This window comes from Vigna unguiculata, chromosome 2, assembly GCF_037176805.1.
Source record: "Vigna unguiculata cultivar grain cowpea cultivar isolate G323 ecotype 2 chromosome 2, ASM3717680v1, whole genome shotgun sequence".
NCBI lineage: Eukaryota > Viridiplantae > Streptophyta > Magnoliopsida > Fabales > Fabaceae > Vigna > Vigna unguiculata.
The window spans coordinates 33,843,927-33,865,665 of record NC_140793.1 but is presented as its reverse complement, the minus strand read 5'-3'; the positions used below and the strand labels follow the sequence as shown (position 1 = coordinate 33,865,665).

The 21,739-nt window shown below is 31.5% G+C and overlaps 3 protein-coding genes across 7 annotated transcripts; all 3 read left to right on the top strand.

Annotated features, from left to right (window-relative positions):
- The first annotated feature begins 2,108 nt into the window (after positions 1–2,108).
- LOC114173649 (tobamovirus multiplication protein 2A-like) lies at positions 2,109–6,943 on the top strand. 2 transcript variants are annotated; one of them, XM_028058151.2, is made up of 7 exons: positions 2,109–2,270; positions 2,811–3,099; positions 3,970–4,069; positions 4,260–4,340; positions 4,415–4,519; positions 5,593–5,805; positions 6,673–6,943. In XM_028058151.2, exons 2-7 carry the CDS (start codon positions 2,858–2,860, stop codon positions 6,778–6,780), a joined length of 849 nt encoding a protein of 282 aa, XP_027913952.1. In that variant the 5' UTR covers positions 2,109–2,270; positions 2,811–2,857; the 3' UTR covers positions 6,781–6,943. The 2 variants fall into 2 exon arrangements, with proteins under 2 accessions (XP_027913952.1, XP_027913953.1); XM_028058152.2 differs by lacking the exon at positions 2,109–2,270 and having other exon boundaries at positions 2,792–3,099.
- A 1,437-nt stretch (positions 6,944–8,380) lies between these two features.
- On the top strand, positions 8,381–13,177 carry LOC114173650 (tobamovirus multiplication protein 2A-like). 2 transcript variants are annotated; one of them, XM_028058153.2, is made up of 7 exons: positions 8,381–8,532; positions 9,211–9,527; positions 10,304–10,403; positions 10,572–10,652; positions 10,730–10,834; positions 11,727–11,939; positions 12,781–13,177. In XM_028058153.2, the coding sequence occupies exons 2-7, from the start codon at positions 9,286–9,288 to the stop codon at positions 12,886–12,888; spliced, it is 849 nt and encodes a 282-aa protein (XP_027913954.2). In that variant the 5' UTR covers positions 8,381–8,532; positions 9,211–9,285; the 3' UTR covers positions 12,889–13,177. The 2 variants fall into 2 exon arrangements, with proteins under 2 accessions (XP_027913954.2, XP_085525644.1); XM_085669518.1 differs by lacking the exon at positions 8,381–8,532 and having other exon boundaries at positions 9,199–9,527.
- Positions 13,178–14,475: 1,298 nt separating this feature from the next.
- LOC114173651 (tobamovirus multiplication protein 2A-like) lies at positions 14,476–18,686 on the top strand. 3 transcript variants are annotated; one of them, XM_028058155.2, is made up of 8 exons: positions 14,567–14,654; positions 14,901–14,950; positions 15,186–15,521; positions 16,376–16,475; positions 16,659–16,739; positions 16,813–16,917; positions 17,787–17,987; positions 18,337–18,686. In XM_028058155.2, the coding sequence occupies exons 3-8, from the start codon at positions 15,280–15,282 to the stop codon at positions 18,442–18,444; spliced, it is 837 nt and encodes a 278-aa protein (XP_027913956.1). In that variant the 5' UTR covers positions 14,567–14,654; positions 14,901–14,950; positions 15,186–15,279; the 3' UTR covers positions 18,445–18,686. The 3 variants fall into 3 exon arrangements, with proteins under 3 accessions (XP_027913955.1, XP_027913956.1, XP_027913957.1); XM_028058154.2 differs by lacking the exon at positions 14,901–14,950 and having other exon boundaries at positions 14,476–14,654; XM_028058156.2 differs by lacking the exon at positions 14,567–14,654 and having other exon boundaries at positions 14,894–14,950.
- Positions 18,687–21,739: the final 3,053 nt, after the last annotated feature.

Here is a 21,739-nt window from a genome sequence, read left to right as displayed (position 1 = left end):
TATTCAAAGTGAGACTTTTGACTCACACTTGAAATATTTCCAATAATAAGATATGTTTATTTTGAAAATAATCGAAAATAATATAATATGATATGTGAAATAATATGATATGATATGTGAGATATGTATGTTAAAAATATACAATAATTTTTAAAAATAAATTAAATATATTATTGTTATTGTTTATATCTAAATTAAAATCATATATATATATATATATATATATTAACATAAAAATTATAAATTATAATTATTATAAAAATACGATTTATTTATAAATTAGATATTTTATTCCTTCACGATCATAAATACCTGTACATCTAAATTGAAGTTTTATGCGTCATAAATTATAAGTTAAGGTCTCATTGGAGAATTCTTTGTCTTTTTTTACGAGAAACAATAATAACTTACAATATCTCAATATCTTACTGACTTATGCATGTTCGTTTAAGTGGATGTTAACGATCTATTGATTTGCACAGACGGATAACAAAATTGGTTGCGTTTCTTTTTAATGATTTAAGAGCGAATAAGCAGACGGATTTGCGGAATCAGATCAAATTTTCATCTTCATAAAATGCAAAGATTTGCAATAGTATAAGAATTTTTTACAAATTTAACCTTGCTCTCTCATCATCTTATATTTTCTATTTTTTTCATAATACATCAAATATTTATAATAATAAATATTCTTTTCTTAAAGTACTTCATATATTTATATAAATATACTATTTAATAATTATATATTATTATTATTATTATATATATATATATATATATAAAATAATATATATATATATATATAATAATTATTAAAATTAATAATATATATTTATAATAATTACTAATATATGTATAATAATAATAGTTATTATCAATATATATATATATATATATATATATATATATATATATATATAAAATAAATGATATATAGTAATTAAATATAATAATAAATAATAAAATTAATATATATAATAATTAATAGTAATAATATAAATTATTAATTAAACTTTTAAATAATTATTATTATTATAAAAATAATAATTTAATGTAATATAATCTTTTATAATTTGTAATTAAAATTTATTAAATAATTATTTTTAAAATTTAGTAATTTTATCTAATTTATTTCATAATATATTATATATATATATATATATATATAGTAATAATTAATATATATATATATATATATATAATAATTAATAATATTTTTAAATTTCATATAATTTTATTTTTTTTAATTCATATTAATTATTTCAAATTATTTTTATAACATCAAATTATAAAATCATTTTTTTTTTCATTAAGGGTATTTTGGTAACTTTCTAATTTTATCTATTTTTATAAATTATTTTATCTATCACATCGTTAAAATCTCTTACTAACTTTCATACAATTTATTTCCAAATCCACTCATTTTATCCTCTAAATCCATTAAAAGAAACACATATTTATCCACTCAAATTCATACAAATTCATCTTCACACTCTTTCTCAAATCTATCTTTAGACCCTTAAACTGGACTTTAAACTATAAAAGAAATGAATATTTTATTTTAATAACGATGAAACTAAACCTATAAAAGAACTGTGAGGAGTGAAAAGGAATGGTGGAACACGTGCTGGTTTCAGCATTAAAAGAATGTGCTTATTCAAATTAAAATAATGTTTCTAATAGAATGTGCTTATTCAAATTAAAATAATATTTTTAAAAATAGACCACGTGCATCCTTTTTTTGTCATAGACAATAGTGTAAATCGGAAAAGATCGTTATGAAGAGTTCCATAAAATATAAGAAACATATAATTATTATTTTTCTTTTAAACGAAATTCTTAAAATTATGAAAGACAGGCTTTTTCTATGTTTACAAAAGACTTTTATTTTTAATTATTTTGATTATAAAATTAAAACTCTGTTTATAGTGATCCATCCATAGTGTAGAAGTAGAAGGGCAAACATGTCATTTAAATAGATGTCCACACCCGCAATTTCGGGTGTTGGTTGCATAATAACGAAACCCAAAGCGAATCAAAAGGATCCAACGGTTAATATCTTTACAGGAATTTCTTAATTATTGTCTACGTAAAATTAAAGGCAGAGATCTTCTACAATTTTATGGACGCTGCAGAGGATCCAGCCAATGCCAGAGTGGCATTTTGTGTTCTGTGATTTTTTTTCCGTCTTCTTTTCTCATCTCTTCTCTTCCCTGTGAATAACTTAATTTGAATTCGGATTTCGCAATTCATAATCGTCCATTTCTTCTGTAAGTTCTCGCAGCTTATACCCTCTCATCTCTTCTCGTAGTTTATTTCTCGTTTAAGCAATCGCAGAAGTTCTCCCTTGTTAATTTTTGTAGTTGTACTTTGATGCGAATAGGGTTCGATTGCAACCTGAGCAAAATATCACCATTTTTATAGCAAAGGGAATTAGGGATAAAATTGCGTTTCTTCTTTATATAATTGGGGCATATCGCTTCCTTTTTCGTTTTGGAAATGTTTTTCTGTCTTTTGCAAATTAACTATTAAGACTATGTTTTGGATGAAGGTTGAAAAAATAATTTTGCGAATTTCAGTTGATAATTCTGAATTTCAATACTCTGAACGAAGAAGGTAGAAATTATACCTTCGGAAGTAAAAGTACTTTTAACCTCTCCTTACTGAAATTCAAACATGCATTAAGTTGTGAATATCAGTTTAAGTTAGCTCTTAAAATTTTAATTGAACTGCAGGCGTTATAATTGATGTGGTAGTTTTATTTTATTTCTTATCTGATACTATCGGGAAGTGGCTATATGTTTCTGCAGAAAATATATATAGGGCACAGGTCCTGAAGTACCGTTATAGGTAGAGGATGGCATGTAGGGGATGCTGGGAGTGCCTTTTGAAGCTTTTGAACTTCATATTGAGCCTCACTGGTCTTGCCATAGTGGGCTATGGAATCTATCTTTTTGTTGAATTCTCTAAAGCTTCAGATGATAACAGTCCAGATATTTCTCCTGTCAGTGATGATTCTGCTCTGATTCAACTAGGCCGCCCCATGCTTATGGCCGTGTCTCTATCAGACAGCTTTCTTGATAACTTGCCTAGGGCTTGGTATGTGTGCTACCCTCTTCTCGCCACTTTTGGGGCATATACATTGACTTACGTTTATTCTTGACATGCTGAAGGTTTTGTTTTGGATACAACTTGCTGCATCAATCTGCTATCTGTTATGTAGTTTGGCCATAGATTACATTCATGATGATGGGTTTTTTTTTTCCAGGGTGGGAGTTTGATTTAATGATCGTAACCATGTAATAATAAGTATTGAATGAATTGCAGTGTTGAGTTAAAAACCCATTTGCTATGGAAAAACATTGGATCAAATGCATTCAGCACTATGCCAGAGATGACAGGGCTTCCAAGTTAGGACCAACCTCTCAATTTCATTCTAGTGCAGCCCCTAGTTTTAGTTGTGTACTGCTATATCATTATGTTTTATTTTGAGTACGTTTAGATTGATTTTCAAGGTGAACTTTTGTGGCCGATAAATCATGGCCTCATGGTTAAAACATTGTTGGACCTTCATCCAATTATGTAATTAGTCCATAATTGATTATTCTCGTCACTGATCAAGAAAAAAAACTTATAATCAACTTTATGCACTTTCTAGAATGGTGCACAGAATGCAAATTTGAATTGACTAATATTTTTTCTGGTGTAGTGTTTTTTTACTGAACAATGTATTTATGTGAGAAAAAGAAAATGACCAATAAAATACCAAAGGTATTTTGTCCTGTTGTTCTCTTATTTTATTCATTCTTGAGTAATCACTGATATTTTACATTTTACATTTATTTATATTATAAACTGCTCCATTTTTTGTTTCGTAGTACAGTTAGTATACACACAACAAATATGTTTTTTTTTTTTGAAATTGACAAAGAACAATCTCACACTAATTCTTTATTTGATATTCTGCAGGTTTATTTTCTTATTTATTGGTGTGGGAGTAGTTCTCTTTCTTATTTCTTGTTTTGGATGTATTGGAGCTGCAACAAGGAATGGATGCTGCCTGAGCTGTGTATCCTATTAGAATGTCTTATGCTACGGTTAAAAATATTTCATGATATAATAGATTTCCACTAATATACAAAGAAAACACGATTTTAAGCTTTTGCTCTTCTCTCCTAGTGTATTTGTGTGTACATATGTACATGCATTAGCCTGTACCAATCAAAGGATTTGTTATTAATTTCCTTAAGTGAACAAAGTATTCAATTTTGGTGGCATTGTTGATCTTGATAGAGCTGGGATGTGCAGCCTTTATATTCTTTGACAAAAACTGGAAAGAAGTAAGTAAAATTGTCGGGTAACTTCTAATCTGAAATTAAAGATGCATTTCTCATTTATAATATGTTCTATTCAGGAAATTCCGAAAGATAAAACAGGAGATTTTGATGAAATATATGGATTTCTTAGTGACAATTGGAATATTGTGAGATGGGTTGCCCTCGGAATTGGCATCTTTCAGGTAAGCAAGAAGTTGTATGATTGACATTCCTCTATTGTTTTGCCGTCTTGTATCTTTGTGCTTGTCCTAATGGGCCACAGATAATAGTTTCTAGGATTATAAGCAAGTTATCCATTGTATGATTGAGCCAATAACAGATTGAGAATGATTGAATTCTTGATAAGGAGAATACACTGCTTTTTATTGATAGAAACATCTAGATACATAGAAGCAAGGAAGATGAATCAATTATTACCACCATCCTGCTAATAGATTCATGGTAGTAAAATGCGAGACATCACCGAGATTAGGATTGCCCTGCCCCTACCTCCCCTTGCTTGGATACTAGATTTTAAGATCCAGCGACTTGTTAGCCAACTTTTTTGTGATGCTTCTTGATTGTTAAGAAATGACATTATAGGGGTATACCAGTGGACTTCATTTCTTGAACCAAGATAATAAAAGTACCGTTTAATAATAATTGGTATTAAATATTTAGTTTAGAAAGTGAAGCCCAAAAGAGACAAATTGAGAAAAGGTCAAGGACAAAGAAGTTTGAAATATGCTAGCTTAGTAACAATCAAGTTTGAAATTTAGGAATTTCGGAAACAATGTTCTTGTGTGGTGAGAAGCCTTACTTTGTCTTGAGATATAATATAATATTAGTTCTATTTCTCAAATGTATTTGAGTACCTTATGGAAAAAGTCTTATCATATCCCCACTTACCTAGCACCAAAAGAAGAGGGATGTGCCTATACTAGTGAAAGTTTTATACATGTCTATGATGTAATGTATCCATTGTTATGCTACACCTTTGGTGGACCTTACCATTAATGCCTGAATAGGCAGTTGTGAGTGATGCTCGTGGAGGAAGAAGAGAGAGATTGCAGTGATACCAATATGGTCACCTTAATGGTCTATGATGATGCAAAGGAGGAGAATACAGTAATACTATATATATATATATATATATATATATATATATCATTTTCCCTGTTTATTCTTATACCTTTTGGGTCTCTAACATTGTCGACATAAAAAATTGGATAAGATTCATCATATATTTATCTAAGAAATGTGTATGACATTTCAGGTCCTTCTTTTCCTGTTAGCCCTCATTGTTAGGGCTGCAAATCGGCCAGCAGATTATGATAGTGATGAGGAATTTATTAATCCAAGACAGCAAGTGCGGCAGCCATTGCTCAACAGACCAACAGCGGGCCCAACAACAGGGGTACCAGTTACTGGGACAATTGACCCGCGTTCAAGCAGAAGTGATGCATGGAGCGCACGGATGAGGGAGAAGGTGCAATCTTTTTCTCCTAAATTGAATTTATCTAATACTGTTAAGCAGTTTTTGGAGGCCTTTTGTCCTGACAGTTATGTGTACAAACTTGAGTGCTCCTGGATTGGTGCACAGTACGACACCTGTGCTGTGTGTGTCCGGTGCTATGCAGCTTTTTTAGCCTTGTGGTTATTTAATGTTTTCGAGATACAAACACATATATTTGGCTTTGACTTATGCCTTCCTTGGTTAAGGTCTAAACTAAGCCAATAGATAGAATCTTTACAAAGAATGTTTATTTATACATACAGGCACACACACATAAAGGAGTAGTTAGGTGAGAATAGTTGATTATTGTAAGAAATTATAGAGCATTCTGGACACATAGAAAGTGAGCCTTGTGGCACTGATTAACCGGTGACTGGACAGTATTTTTTATGATAGATGAAGGCAATGTGTGATTGGACAGTATTTACATAAGTGGTTACGTGGTCATCACCTAACTTCTGGTCTACGTATTTGTTGATCGTTTTAAATTTAATGACTTTACTGATTATTATTCCATTTTCGGAAGAATATTGAATTGGATTTGTTATAGAAGTTCATTATAGACTCTAAAGTTTTCAATCTGGATCATTCTGTTGAATTCATTGTCTTGAAGGATTGGCTAAACCTAAATTACATCTAATATTCTTTCTAATGTCACACAAAACAGGACACCTTTTTTGCATTGGGCATAATTCAATAAACTCTGTCCGTTAGCAATCAGTGTTTTTAGATTTATTATTCAGTTAGTCTTTCCGTTTCTAACTTTCTTGTTAGCTCTGTCAGGTGATTAGGTGCTGTGTGTGGTTTTACTGTCCTAACATTATTACTGTTGTTTTTCAGTATGGACTCGATACTTCGGAATTTACGTACAACCCATCTGAGTCGAGCAGGTTCCAGCAAGTAAACCCACAGCCAACTGAAGAAAAGAGCCGTTGCACCATAATGTGATTTCTTTTGAGTTTATGTTCAGAACTCGTGCTGTGCTGGATCATACCATGACATGACCAACATCATATATTCATGTTTTTTTTATACGTAGTCTTCATGTTAGTGTGGAATATTGTGCTGAGACATCAAAATTTACAGTGGTGTTACTTGTGTTCATGGATTAGGTGGCTCTGTTGTCTCACCAAAATATTTCTCCCTTCTTTCTTCAAGTAGTGGGAACACTCCGCACTTCTCGTTGATTAAGCAACAGAGACACACAAAAATAAAAACTATTTGCTCACTCTTTTGGTTGGAGAATGACCAACGAGACTAAAATCATCTCAAATAAAAGAAAAAACATGAATACTTTTTAGCAACTTTAATGGTGATGTATGTGGACTTTATGAAGGTAAATTCAGTACACATTAAGTCCCAGGAGAACAATGAAGTATTCTACACACAAGTTACTCCGTTACTGTGTATCTCTACAAATCCAAATAACTCCTATTGTCCACAACATACCCTCAACTCTATGTGCTTGGTTGCTCCACATATATGTATGCTAATTTTTTGAGTATTATTATCCACCAAAATTTCATCTTCACAATATGTTTAAAGACCAGAGATATGGATTATAAAAAAAATAATCTCGCTCAAATCAAATGGAATTATTATAAATATGAAATATTTTCCTCTAAATGTTGAAGATAATTGATGGGTGTTGCATATGGAGTAGTCAAAATATTGTAATTAAGATAATTACATACAAAATCCAAGCTTAAATATATATTTATTCTTTCTTTAGTTTTTTAACCACTTCATTTTATAAAAATGCCAAGCTTTTAGTCCTTTGATAGAGGCTAAAAAAGCACATAATTTGTTAGGTCATAATGAAATCAGGTTTGAGTTTCTAAAAGCACAATCAAGTTGTAAGAATACACACAATTATGGCATTTAATGTATTATGTTCTTACACGTGTGTTAAAGGCTTTTCAACACTATCCCCACTTTTAAAGGGTTTTAATACTAAAGAACCCCAATAGTGTAAAAAGGTAGGTAAAAACTACCAGCAAAAAGCTCAACTTAAACCCTTAAAATTAACAAAACATACATAATTGATTTAAATGATGAATAACTTTAAGTTTAGGAGTTGATAGGCTTCTATAGTATGCAAAAGTGACTTTCAAATCCAGCTAAAACAAAAATAATCATAAATGCTGACTAAGTCACTATTAATTGAATCATTGTTAGTATTCATTACAGGCCATGGGAAATACTAGAAATATTATTTAGTAAAAATGAACGATTTTAAGTGCACGTGAATTAATAGTCATCTAAAAATGATTATCCAAAATAAAATAAGTAATTTAAAAACGTTAAAATGTTAAATTTGGAATTGTTGCAACAGTGTACTAGAGAGTAGGACTTGGAGGACGAACAGAAGGGCAAACATGTCATTTAACGCACCGCAATTTGGGGTATGGTTGAACAACCACCAGGTGAAGCGAATCCGCCGTTTAAACGAATCCAATGGTCTGAATTTTTTCACACTATTTATTAATTATTTTTGTTCATAAATTAAAGGTAGGGATCGTGTACAATTTTATGGATGCTGTAGATGATTATCTGCCATTGCCAGAGTGGCATTTTGTGCTTTGTCACTTTTTCTGTCTTTTTTTTTTTTCTCTTTTCTTCTCTGTGGCTGATGATTTCAATTTCAATTTTGGAAAGCTAACCTGCGGAATTTGCAATTCAAAATCGTCGGTTTCCTCCGTAAGTTCTTGTAGCTTAGACCCTCTCATCTCTTCTCGTCGTTTCTTTCTTTGTTTATTTCTCGTTTAATGAATCGCTGAAGTTCTTATTAATTTCATTAGTTGCAAATTAATGCGAATGGGGCTCAATTACATTCTAAGCAACATCACCTTTTTTTTTAAAACGGAATTTGGAATATAATTTTGCATTTATTATCGCTTCCCTTATTTAGAAATGCTTTTATGTTTTTGGGAATCAATCGATTAGGTCTATGTTTGGATAAAACTGAAAAAATATTTGTGCAGAATTCGTTGCGTCTCTGAATTCCAATGCACATAATGAAAAGGGGAGAAAGTATTGCTTTGCAACACAAAATTTAGTTTTAAGCTCTTAGTAATTGAAGTTGTGAACATCAGCTCGGGAGCTCAAATATACTTTTACCTTCAAAGTAACAGTTTCTTCCTGCTCTGGAATTCAGGAACGTGTATTAGAATTCCCAAAATCATGTTCACAATTTTATCCTAACATAGCTTAAGTTATTGTTGTTAGTTTCTGTCTTTTTGAGAGAGCAAGTATAATGGACAAGGTGAAGTTCGCGTATCTCTTAAAATTCTAATTGAACTGCTGCTGTTATAGTTTGTGCAATAATTATATTTATTTCTTAACTGATACTGTAGAGAAATGTCTGTGTTTCTGCAGAAAATTTATATAGGGCATTGATTCCCTTTTTGAATTGTGGTTGAGGAGGGACTAAAGTACAGTTATAGGTAGAGAATGGCATGTAGGGGATGCTGGGAGTGCCTTTTGAAGCTATTGAACTTCATATTGAGCCTCACTGGTCTGGCCATAGTGGGCTATGGAATCTATCTTTTTGTTGAATTCTCTAAAGCTTCAAATGATGACACTCCGGAAATTTCTCCTGTCAGTGATGATTCTGCTCTGCTTCAACTTGGCCGGCCCATAATCATGGCTGTGTCATTATCTAACAGCTTTTTTGATAACTTGCCCAGGGCTTGGTATGTGTGTTTGTTGCTCTCTTCTTGCTACTTTTTCGGCCAAATACCTTTATTTATGTTTGTTCTCGACTCAATAAAGTTATTGTTTTTTGTTATACTTTGTTGCCTCAATTTGTTATCTGTTATCTAGTTTTGCTACAGATTTCATTCATGTCAGGGGTTGGGGGGAAACTTCTTTAGTGACATTTGACCATGTAATAACCAGTATTGAATGAATTGCATCGTTAAGTTAAAAAACAATTCTAAATTGCTTTAAAAAAATTATGCGTCAAATGCTTTTGGTACGACATGCCATAGATGATAGGGCTTTAGAGTTGGAATCAACTTCTGAATTAGATTTCTAGGGCGTCACCTCTAGTTTTAGGTGTGTACTGCTATATCATTATATTTGATTTTGAGCACATTTAGTGAGATTTACGAGGTGGACTTTTGAATCTGAAATTGTTGAAGCTTCATTCTGTGGTGTAATTGGTCCACCATTGATTATTCTTTATGCGCTTTCTAGATTGGTGAACAGAATATGAATTTGAATTAACTTTTTTTTTTGTAGTGTTTTTTTACCAACTTACGTATTTGTGTTAGAAAAAGAAAATCACCAATAAAATATCGCATTTAATTTTTCCTTTTTCTTCTGTAAGGATATTTAAATATTTTACATATATATAATAAAATATCTCTTTCTGGTCATAATACAGTTAGTACACACATACATAACACATAAAACTAATTTTGAAGTTGAAGAGATATCTCACTAATTCTTTATATCATGTTTGCAGGTTTATTTACTTATTTATTGGTACTGGAGTAGTTCTCTTTCTTATTTCTTGTTTTGGATGTATTGGAGCTGCAACACGGAATGGGTGCTGCCTGAGCTGTGTATCCTATTCCAATGTCTCATGCTACTGTAAAAATTATGTCATGGTCTCATAAATTTTCTCTATATACAAAAAACAAAATCATGACTTTATGTTTCTGCTCTTCTCTCCGAGGGTGTTTGATTTCCTAATCAAAGGATTTGTTATTGATTTACTTAACCGAACAAAGTATTCCATTTTGGTGGTATTATTGATCTTGATAGAGCTGGGATGCGCAGGCTTTATGTTCTTTGACAAAAACTGGAAAGAAGTAAGTTAAATTGTCTCTGGTAATTTGTAATCTGAAGTTAAAAATGTATTTGTCATCTTATAATATATTTTATTCAGGAAATTCCGACAGACAAAACTGGAGATTTTGATGCGATATATGAATTTCTGAGTGAGAATTGGCATATTGTGAAATGGGTTGCTCTTGGAATTGTTATCTTTGAGGTAAGCAAGTAATAATATGGTTATCTTTTAGGTAAGCAAGAAGTTGTGTGATTGACATTTGAGGGAAAACCATATTGTTTTGCTGTCATGTGATTCTGTGCTTGTACCCACAGACCACAGATAATAGTCTCCAGGATTATAATCAAGCTATCCATTTTGTACAGCACCTATTTTTGATTGGGAAAATAACAGTTTGAGAATGCTTGAAAAGTTGATGCAGAAAAACACTTTTTTTTTTTATATAGAAACATCTAGATACCAGAAGATATGGGAAATGAATTGATTATTGCCACGTTGCTGCTAATAATTTCATGGTAATCACACGTCTATCATCATCAACAATAGGATTCGCCTGCCCCCTATTTCCCATTTCTTGGAAAACTGGGCTTTTAAGGTCTGGCCCAGTACTCATTAGCCAACTTTTTTGTCATGCTTCTTTATTGATGAGAAATAGAATTAGAGAAGTATACTTGGGGACTTAATTTCTTGACCCAAAAGAAACGAAAAGTAGTTGTAGTTGTGCTATATTAGATGTTTCAATGAAAAAGAGAAACCTGGAAGAGATAACGTGAGAAAATATCAAGGACTGAGAACGTTGAAATGCAAGGTAGCGATCAACTTTGAAATTCAGGAGTTTTTTTAAATGATGTGCCACTGAGACACCTGCATTTTTCTGTTGTGATATAATGTAATATTACTTTTATATCTCAAATTTACTTGAGTACCTTATTGAAAATGTTTCATCGAATGCCCACTTATCTACCACCAGAAGCGGAGGGGGTAGCTTATAGTAATGTAAGCTTTATATATATGTGTGTTTGATGTAATGTGCCCATTACTATTTTTCTGGAAGATAAATTTCGGTTAGGGTTCTTATCCTAAAATTTTGCAGGCCTTTCTTTTCCTGTTAGCCCTTATTGTCAGGGCTGCAAATAGACCAGCAGATTATGACAGTGATGAGGAGTTCATTAATCCAAGGCAGCAAGTGCGGCAGCCATTGCTCAATAGACAAGCACCAAGCCCGGCAATAGGAGTACCAGCTTCTGGGACAATTGACCAACGTTCGAGCAGAAATGATGCATGGAGTGCGAGGATGAGGGAGAAGGTGCAATCTCTTTTCTTTTTGCTAATATTGTTATGCATTTTATTGTCTTTATGTTTTAAATGGTATTCGTATACACTTGAGTGCTCATGGTCTGTGCTGGATAGTAACATACTTGAGATTTGTCTGGTGCAAACCGGGATTTTTACCGTCATGGTTACCAAACATTTTCTCATACAATCACGCATATTTGGCTCTTGTTCTAGGTCCTCGTTTGAGATCTTAACTAAGCCAATAGATATGATCTTTGCACAGGATGTTTTTACATACATATATGGGCACACACGTGCAAACACGGTCCCATATATAAAGAAGTTATTTAGGTTGGAATACTTGATTATAAGGTCTAATTAGACTCATCAAGATTAAAAGATAAATGCACAATTTTATTTAAACGATGACGTGAACTTCAGCTAACTTCTAGTTTTGACTGTCCATATATGTGATAGTCTCCTCTGCAATACGAATTTGCTGAGCATTTTAAGTAGAATGAATTTCTAGATTAAAATGTCATTCAATTTTCAGTATAATATTTAATCATTGAATAACATTGTTATAAGATTTCATGAGACACTTTATGGAGTTTCTAATGTAGGTCATTCTGTCTAATTCTTGTCTTGAAGGTTTAGCTATAGGTGAAATCATCTAATTTTTTTCCGATGTCACACATGGTTCAAAACAGGACACCTTCTAGCATAGAACATGTTTCAAAAAAGATCAGTGTAGAATTACTATTATTATTATTATTATTATTATTATTATTATTCATAACGCAGAGTAGCACCCACTCTATTATCACTGCATGTGTTATTTAATGTCTAACATCGTTACTGTTGTGATTCAGTATGGGCTTGATACTTCGGAATTTACATACAATCCATCTGAGTCGGGCAGGTTCCAGCAAGTAAACCCACAGACAACTGAAGAAAAGAGCCGCTGCACTATAATGTGATCTTTTTTTGCTGAGTTTTTTGTTCACATCACTCCATGACATGGCCAAGATCATTTTCATGTTAGTGTGTTATGTTGTGCTGAGACATCGAAATTTACAGTGGCATTGCTTGTGTTCATAAAGATTAGGTGGAGTAGTGAAGCCATTAGATGCTCATATTAGTGGTCTCTGCTCATCACTTGCCCTAACCCCATCTTTGTTTTGATTTATTTGGGAGGAAAAAAATTAAGAGTGGTTTTCAGTATTTTCTGATTGTTTTGATGGAAATTTATGAAGGAGCGTTGGTGGATGGATAATGCTTATGAATGTTGGTTAAAAATTAATAATATTTTTTGCAGTGTAAAAAATTAAATAATGATAATAATGAATAATATTTTGTAGAAAAGAATAAAGAAAATAATTTTAATTAATATAAAAATAGTTTTATATAATTTACTTGTATTTTTTCTATTCATTCATATAAGTGGAGACAAATTCTTGTGAGTATTTTATTTCTCATTTCTTTTCATCCATATAAAGCATTTTCTTTCTTTCTTATTTATCTTTTATTTCCCTTCTTTCTATTTGATTTTTTTTTTCTTTATTTCATTCTGAAACCAAACAGAGAAAACGTTCTTATTGACTTAATTTGATTCCTACAACCTAATTAACACGGCTTGTTTTTCTATAAAAGCTATTGTTAATGATGATATGTTTATTTTAAATTTAAAATTGTATAACTTATATAAATTTATTTATTAAATATCTAAGATCTACGGTGTCTTGTAAAAAACTATTAACTTTGCGTGTTTAAAGATGTATAAACAATTTAATATAATTAAATGAGTAAAGTAACATGTTTAAAATAAAAAATATTTCATAAATGTATTTATCATCATAACTTAAATAATTTTCAAGTAAATATAATCACACATTTGGCAAATTGTGAGTACAATTAAGAAGCGCATTAATAAAATGTATGGTGTATTTTTATATACAAATGAACAATTAAAATGACATTGTCGGTTTGGTAATTGTGAAAAGATAAAAGCCAATAGTTGAAATACCTTAAACATTTTTAGAATTTTTTAAGAGATTAAATGCAATTTAGAATTAAAACGTGCATAATTTTAATCTGTAAAGTTTTATTTTCCTGTAATTTTTTAAAATCCACTAAGTCAAATACTAATATCATTTATTTATGAGAATCGGCGTCACAGGTTCGCACAAAGTGAAAACTAACACTCTTCCCTGATTGGCCTAACCACCACCACACCAACCTGTCAGGTTTAATATTTTAGTTTAAAGTCAAATTTGCTAAATATATTTTTTTACATATTCTGTGAATATTTGAAAGTTAGGCAAAATTTAAAATTTAAACTTTAATTTTCTTAACCAACTTCTAGAATTTCAATAATTAATACAATTATAATACAAAGTTCTAGAAATTATTTTGTCGCTTTATTAATTTTAGAAAACAGAGTTTTAATCTTCTTATTTTATCCCAAATAACAAACAAGTACCAAGGGAGACTGGTGGTTCATAGTGATCTAATGGTTCATAATTTTTAACGACTATTTATTAATTATTTTGCTGTAAAATGAAAGGTGGAGATCGTGTACATTTTTATGGACGCTGTAGACGATCCTGCCTATGCCAGAGTGGCAATTTGTGATTTGTCGCCTTTTTCTGTGTCTTTATCACTGTTTTCTTCTCTGAGTCTCCTTCTAACTTCAATTTGGAAAGCACGCTTCGCAACTTGCAACTCGAAATCGTCGATTTATTCTGTAAGTTCTTGCACCTTAGACTCATTCTTCACTTCTCCTAATTTGTGTAGTTTTAGTTACTGAATTGCCGAAGCTCTTGTTAATTTTCTCAGTTACACTTCACTGCGAATAGGGCTGAACACAGCAACACTTTTTTTTTTTTTACATATAAAAGGAATTAGGGATAGAAATTTGCATTTATTATTTGTATAATTTACGTATACGGCTTCTCTTTTTGTTTGAGAGATTATGTCTTTTGTACATCAGAGGATTGTGAACATCGGTTCGGGACTTCCAGAAGTACTTTTAACTCCAAAGTAACAAATTCTTCCTTCATTTTGTGCTTTTAAATTCAGGAACGTGAATCAGAATTCCAGAAAACTCGTTCTCAACTTTTTTCCAAACAGAGCTTAAATCATTGTTGTTATTAGTTTTTGACAGTAAAGAGTAAACAGACAAGTTGAAGCTATCATATTTCTTAAAATTGTAATTGAACTGAAGGTGGTATAGTTGATGTGATAGTTTTTATTTATTTGTTACTTGATACTGTAGGGAAGTGCCTGTCTGCTGAAAATATATATAGGGCATTGTTGTTCTCTTTTTGTGAACTGCGGTGGAGGGATTGAAGTACCGTTATAGGTAGAGGATGGCATGTAGGGGATGCTGGGAGTGCCTTTTGAAGCTTTTGAACTTCATATTGAGCCTCACTGGTCTTGCCATAGTGGGCTATGGAATCTATCTTTTTGTTGAATTCTCTAAAGCTTCAGATGGCGACACTCTGACGACTTCTCCTGTCAGTGATGATTCTGCCCTGATTCAACTTGGTCGGCCCGTGCTTATGACTGTCTCTCTATCCGACGATTTTTTTGATAACCTGCCCAGTGCTTGGTATGAGTTCTGCACTCTCGCCACTTTTTTTGTTTTGGGGCATATCCAAATATGTTGATTCTTGACTTGCTAAAGGTTTCACTTTTGGTTGCATTTTTGCTATCTGTTTTCTAATTTGCCGTGGGTTCTGACAAAGCTTTTTCCCCCGTGTTGGGGGAAATTTACTTTAATGGCTCGTAACAATGTAGTAATCAGTATTGTATGAAATGCATAGTCATGTTAAGAAACAATTCTGAGTTGCTCTGAAAAATTATGGGTCAAATGCATTCAGTACTTTACGCTGAAGATAACAGCGCTTTGGAGTTAGAATCAACCTCATAATTATATTCCTGGGTACAGCCTCTAGTTTTAGGTTTGTGCTGCTATATAGTTATGTTTGATTTTGGTCATGTTTAGTGAGATGCAAGGTGGAACTTTTGGAATGTTTGGTCAATCGGAGTTGTGGTTATGAAATAATTAGAGTTTAAGAAAGTAAAATTTAAGGCTAAGCATCTTCATTTGTTGGTGTGATTGGTCCACCGTTGATTATTCTTGCCATTGATTAAGAAAGAATGTTTACTGACTAATTGTTTTTGTTCGATAAAAAGAAAATCAACCATAGAATACCACATATAGTATTTGTTCATTGGTTTTCTTCAACCATTATTATTATTGTATGTTTATGGAGCTCTGTGATCCCAATGCTTTACTTTTTGTTCATTCTTCAGTCGTGACTGATATGATATGTTACATCTATATAAGAAACTGTTCCATTTTAAGCTTATAGTACAGTTAGTACACTCACACAACACATAATTACTTTTGAAGTTGACAAAGACGAATCTCACTCTAATTCTTCATTTCATGTTCGGCAGGTTTATTCTTTTATTTATTGGTACTGGAGTAGTTCTCTTTCTCATTTCTTGTTTTGGTTGTATTGGAGCTGCAACACGGAATGGATGCTGCCTGAGCTGTGTATCCTTTTACAGCATCTCATGCTATATTATAAAAATATTCCATGATCTCTTAAATTTCCACTCATGCAAAGAAAACATTACTTTAAGTGTCTGCTCCTCTCTCCCGGTGTATATGTACAGTTAAATGCATTGGTCTGTGCTAATCTAAGGATCTGTTGTTGAGTTTCTTAATTCAACACAGTATTCAATTCTGGTGGTATTATTGATCTTGGTAGAGCTGGGATGTGCAGCCTTTATATTCTTCGACAAAAACTGGAAAGAAGTAAGTAAATAGTCAGGTAATTTGTGACAGATATTAAAGTTGTATTTGTCATTTATAATTATATTTCATTCAGGAAATCCCAACAGACAAAACTGGAGATTTTGATGCGATATATGAATTTCTGAGTGAGAATTGGAATATTGTGAGATGGGTTGCTCTTGGAATTGTTATCTTTGAGGTAAGCAAGAAGTTGTATGATTGGCATTTGAAAGAAAGCCGTATTGTTTGCAGTCTTTTGTCTTTATGCCTGTACCCACGGAAGGCAGATAATTGTTTCTAGGATTCCAAGCCATCCATTTTATACAGGATTTTATTTAGCTTGGGCCCATAATCGATGGAGAATAATTTAACTCTTGATGAGGATGCTGAATGTGAGATGTTGAATATGATCCATCATGTAAAGCCCATTTGATGAATCAAATTCAGCCTCTCACGTTATATTTTATGATGAAATTTGAAGAAAATTGTAGAAAAAGAAAAGTTAAAAAGTGGAATGAAATCTAGAAATGGAGATCAATGCTATTATCCATAGTGATTGATTAGTTCAGGAAAACTAGTCCCTTCGAACTAGAAAATTCAAAGATAAGAATTAAGTGTTGTTCTTAAAACCAGAGAGAATTTTTCTCACAATTGTAAAACTTTGTTCACAAATGAGTTAAAACTTCTTACGCAAGTCAACAATTGACGACTTAGGTTATGAACTTAAGACTACTAGGTACATCTAACTAACTAGTCTATGGTCCAACAAGCTATCTAATAAGTCAGCTAACAAATTTGTAACTCAGATAAAGGCCTTTGAGAAACCATACATTGTTTGTATAGATATAATATAATATTAGTTTTACTTTCCAAGTGTACTTGAGTACCTGATTGAATATCTCATCGAATCCCCATTTACATAGCACTAGAAGGAAAAGGAGGGGTCCATAGTAATGAAAGCTTTATACATGTGTGTGGGGCAATGTGCCCGTTGTTATGTTTGCGGGACATAAAGTTGGGTAGGAATTTCTTTATGTATTATCTAAAGGAATGTGTATTAAATTACAGGCCCTACTTTTCTTGTTAGCCCTTATTGTTAGGGCTGTAAATAAGCCTGCAAGTTATGATAGTGATGAGGAGTTCATTAATCCAAGGCAGCCATTACTCAACAGACCAGCACCAGCCCCAGTAACAGGGTTACCAGTTGCTGGGACTATTGACCAACGTCCAAGCAGAAATGATGCATGGAGTACACGGATGCGGGAGAAGGTGAAATCTTTATCTCTGACTTTGACTTTATCTAACACACACACACACACTCACATATATATAGATGTAGATGATAGCTTGTTCTTGTTTATGAATGTGATTGCCATTTTAGTTTTATTGAGTTTCCTGTTTGTATTATTATTCCATTTTCATAAGAATATTGAAACATTGAAATAGCATCGTCCTGTCGAGTTATGTTTTTAGATTCTCAACTGTCTATTATCGTTTGTTCTTGGAATATATAATTGAAAAATACATATTCTCGCGCACACATTATTATTAGATCTGTTAGATGATTATGGTGATGTATTTGGTTTTTCTGTCTAACACTAGTACTGTGGTTATTCAGTATGGACTTGATACTTCGGAATTCACATACAACCCATCTGAGTCCAGCAGGTTCCAGCAAGTGAACTCACAGCCAACTGAAGAAAAGAGCCGTTGCACCATAATGTGATCTCTTTTTCTGAGTTTGTGTTCACAACTCAAGCTGTTACTGGTTCACTCCATGACGTGTGACCAACATCATCTTCATGTTTGTGTGTAATATTGTGCTGAGACGTCAAAATTTACAGTGGCGTTGCTGTAAATAAAACCCTTAAAAATGGTTTCATTCGCATGTTTGTTGTATGTGGATTTTCTGCTCTGTGACAGTTCAATTTGGAGTAAATTAAACCACGGCATTTCTCCGTTGATGAACTTTTCTTGAACTACATTACAGTGCAATATGATCGACCAATGGAGAAACTAGGGAAACTTCTGGACTCCAAAAACTTATCGAGGATTTTTTGCTGCTCCTCAAAAACTTGACCTAACACTCCTCTTTCATTCCGTAATCGGCAAGCACGAATCTAAAACTACGTTTCAGTTAATCTTTTCCGAATGAAAAAGGGGCGTTTGAAATTTTTGGCATGCAAGAAGTTATAGCCAAGGCACATTTACACGGCGTTCGGTATCGGTTATTCTCTTATACGGAAGTTATAATTCTGAAAACTTAGATTTTTTGGAAGTACCTACTTTAGTTTCATCATTTAAAAGTACTTTAAGGAATATTTATGAAGTTTTCTATAATTCAAAGATTAATGTTTGTCCTTCTTTGTAATGTTTTTATGACAAATTATAAACATATATTCTCTAGAAACATTTCTGAAAGTATTATATTTTAAAAGATAAACCAGAAACAAAACTTACAATTTCAAATTTTGGGAAGCTAAATATTTCTTGTGAATTAGTTTTCTGAAGAGGAGTGATTGTTAAAGACCTTGAATGTGTTGTCTTGTCTCACTAAATTACTTCCCGGGTCTTTCTCTTGAAATTACGGGAACTAAAATAGTAATATTCCTATTACTATTATTATTATTATTATTATTATTATTATTATTATTATTATTATTATTATTATTATTATGAGGTGGAAAATGAATATCTAGAAAGAGAACCAGATTGGTTTTAGAGTTTAGACGTTCCCCTCTGCCAGGTCAAATTAATGTTTTGATTAAGAGTTAATTATATATGTTTTAGAAGGCTCTGGAACGTTTTTAGCCCATTATTCTAAACCTCTCTTCTCCTGTGACGTGCGTGTAATGCACAAAACAGACAATTGATGTTCCTATATTATTATCCTCAATCAATCAATCATGCTGAATGTTTACGTTATCGGATTTTAAATTAAATTTTGCACTAAACATGCATCATAATAGGTCGATGCCATGCACAATACAATATTTATTACGCATCAAATGAAAATTCACTCACGTAACTGAAGCTACCAATCACATGGCAGCAATATTTTTATTTTGTATTGGGTCTACCCATTTTCTCTCTGTGCTTCTTTAATCATGTTCTTGGATTCTTGCATGTAAGAAGAGAACATATGCTCCATTTTCATTAGCTCTGTAACCCTCAAGATGTTGACTTTCTTATTAATTTCATCTGCTTTTTAATCAGTGCTCATGAGTTGTCTCAATAACCCTTCCAACATCCCTTCAAACCTATCCAAATATTCTTTATGTCTATGTTGCTAGCTACTATTCAAATCTTAAACAAGTTAAGACGATATGAACTCATGATGACTAGAGTTTAATACTGCTGTTAATGATGGTTTATTAATTTGTTAAGTTTGAATTGAGTGGGTTCAAAGATTGTGATTCTTAAATAAATTGTTTTAATCTCTTATTCTAAAGTGATTACTAATTGTTCGGATTTTTTATTCAGTGTTGTTGTTCTTATCAGGTTTAGAATTTGTATATGCCAGATACGTGACCTGCTTAATCTTGAAAAAAAAAATTATATTAGTATATTAATTTTTTTAATATATTCTAGAAAATCAGTATCTATAAATATATTTTGAAGACTCTAAAGAGAAAAAACACTCAAAATAAAACAAAAGAAAAAAAATCCAAATTTCTAATTATGTTTAGTCTTGCTTTAATTGTTGAGTATTGAAGGGATTTAATTAACCTTGGTCGGTTATGAGTTTGTATATACATCAAAGTTGAATTAAATTTGTTTTTTTCTTCTTTTTTCTATTTTGGGTGCAGGTCAATATATATGTTGCTAATGGAAGCCAGCACTATAAGAATGACTTGTAGAAAATTACAATCACTGAATAATACACTAATATTTTAAAAAGAAAAAAAAAAAGGAAGGTGCAATAACCACCATATTTTTGACAATGAAGATCTTTGACAAGTCCTTATATATACATGACAATGCCATGTTGCTTATTGCCTAATATGCCACACATCATAACCCACTAAATAATGTGTTCTCATAAGAGGAAACTTATTGCCTTCATTTTCTAACACAGTGGCAACACTAAGGATATAGAGTATGAAAACATGAAAAGTGTTACTCATATTTCTAACCTAATTCTTTTAATACTTGAAATTTTGTGGAGTTTTTAATGACTACCTATTAGATAGTGTGTTTACTAACACTTGTTAAAATGAAATACCTGGTATACACTCTTTCCTAAAAGTCTCAATGTAATCCCTATATTTGTTATTTTATTTCAATTTGGTCCCAATTTTGTTAAAACGAAATCAACTTTATCTTGTATCAAATCTAAATTTTATATAAATTTTACAATGGTATTTTTATTATAGTTGATATTTTTAACAAAATTAAATTTATTTAAATATATATTTTGCACTAATATTTATTTAAATTTTATTTTAAATATTTATATATCCATAATTTATAGATAAATGTTAGAGTTGCTTTAAAAATAAAAATTTTATAAATTCAAATATAAAATTAAAAAAAAATTATAACAATTCTAACATTTGTACAAAATATACATTTAAATAAATTTAATTTTGTTAAAAATATCAACTATAATAAAAATACCATTGTAAAATTTATATAAAATTTAAATTTGATACAAGATGAAATTGATTCAGTTTTAACAAAATTGGGACCAAATTGAGACAAAATAACAAATATAGGACTACATTGAGACTTTTCACATCTAATAGTGACACGTGGCACTGTCACTGTCACATCACACTGTCTCTGCCACGTGGCACAATGTCAGATTGACACGTGGCAATTTTAATTTTTTTTAAAAAAAATTATAAAAAAAATTAAAAATTAAAAAAAATTAAAAAAAAAAGTCAAAAAAACCACGTGCTGACACGTGGCACATAATTAGCACCGTTATTGGTCAACTAACGGAAAGGAACTAATTATAACGAATTTTCTAAAGTAGGGACTCAATTGAGTCAAATAAAAATGGGAGACCTACTTGA

What these genes read in the sequence shown, in the direction of transcription:
- LOC114173650 (XM_028058153.2), top strand. Translation starts at nt 9,286, where the DNA reads ATGGCATGTAGGGGATGCTGGGAGTGCCTTTTGAAGCTATTGAACTTC. An exon ending in TTGACAAAAACTGGAAAGAA is followed by an intron (nt 10,653 to 10,729) that starts GTAAGTTAAATT and finishes TATTTTATTCAG; the next exon opens with GAAATTCCGACAGACAAAAC. An exon ending in TTGGAATTGTTATCTTTGAG is followed by an intron (nt 10,835 to 11,726) that starts GTAAGCAAGTAA and finishes AAAATTTTGCAG; the next exon opens with GCCTTTCTTTTCCTGTTAGC.
- LOC114173649 (XM_028058151.2), top strand. Translation starts at nt 2,858, where the DNA reads ATGGCATGTAGGGGATGCTGGGAGTGCCTTTTGAAGCTTTTGAACTTC. An exon ending in TTGACAAAAACTGGAAAGAA is followed by an intron (nt 4,341 to 4,414) that starts GTAAGTAAAATT and finishes TGTTCTATTCAG; the next exon opens with GAAATTCCGAAAGATAAAAC. An exon ending in GCGCACGGATGAGGGAGAAG is followed by an intron (nt 5,806 to 6,672) that starts GTGCAATCTTTT and finishes GTTGTTTTTCAG; the next exon opens with TATGGACTCGATACTTCGGA.
- LOC114173651 (XM_028058154.2), top strand. Translation starts at nt 15,280, where the DNA reads ATGGCATGTAGGGGATGCTGGGAGTGCCTTTTGAAGCTTTTGAACTTC. An exon ending in ATGGATGCTGCCTGAGCTGT is followed by an intron (nt 16,476 to 16,658) that starts GTATCCTTTTAC and finishes AATTCAACACAG; the next exon opens with TATTCAATTCTGGTGGTATT. An exon ending in TTGGAATTGTTATCTTTGAG is followed by an intron (nt 16,918 to 17,786) that starts GTAAGCAAGAAG and finishes ATTAAATTACAG; the next exon opens with GCCCTACTTTTCTTGTTAGC.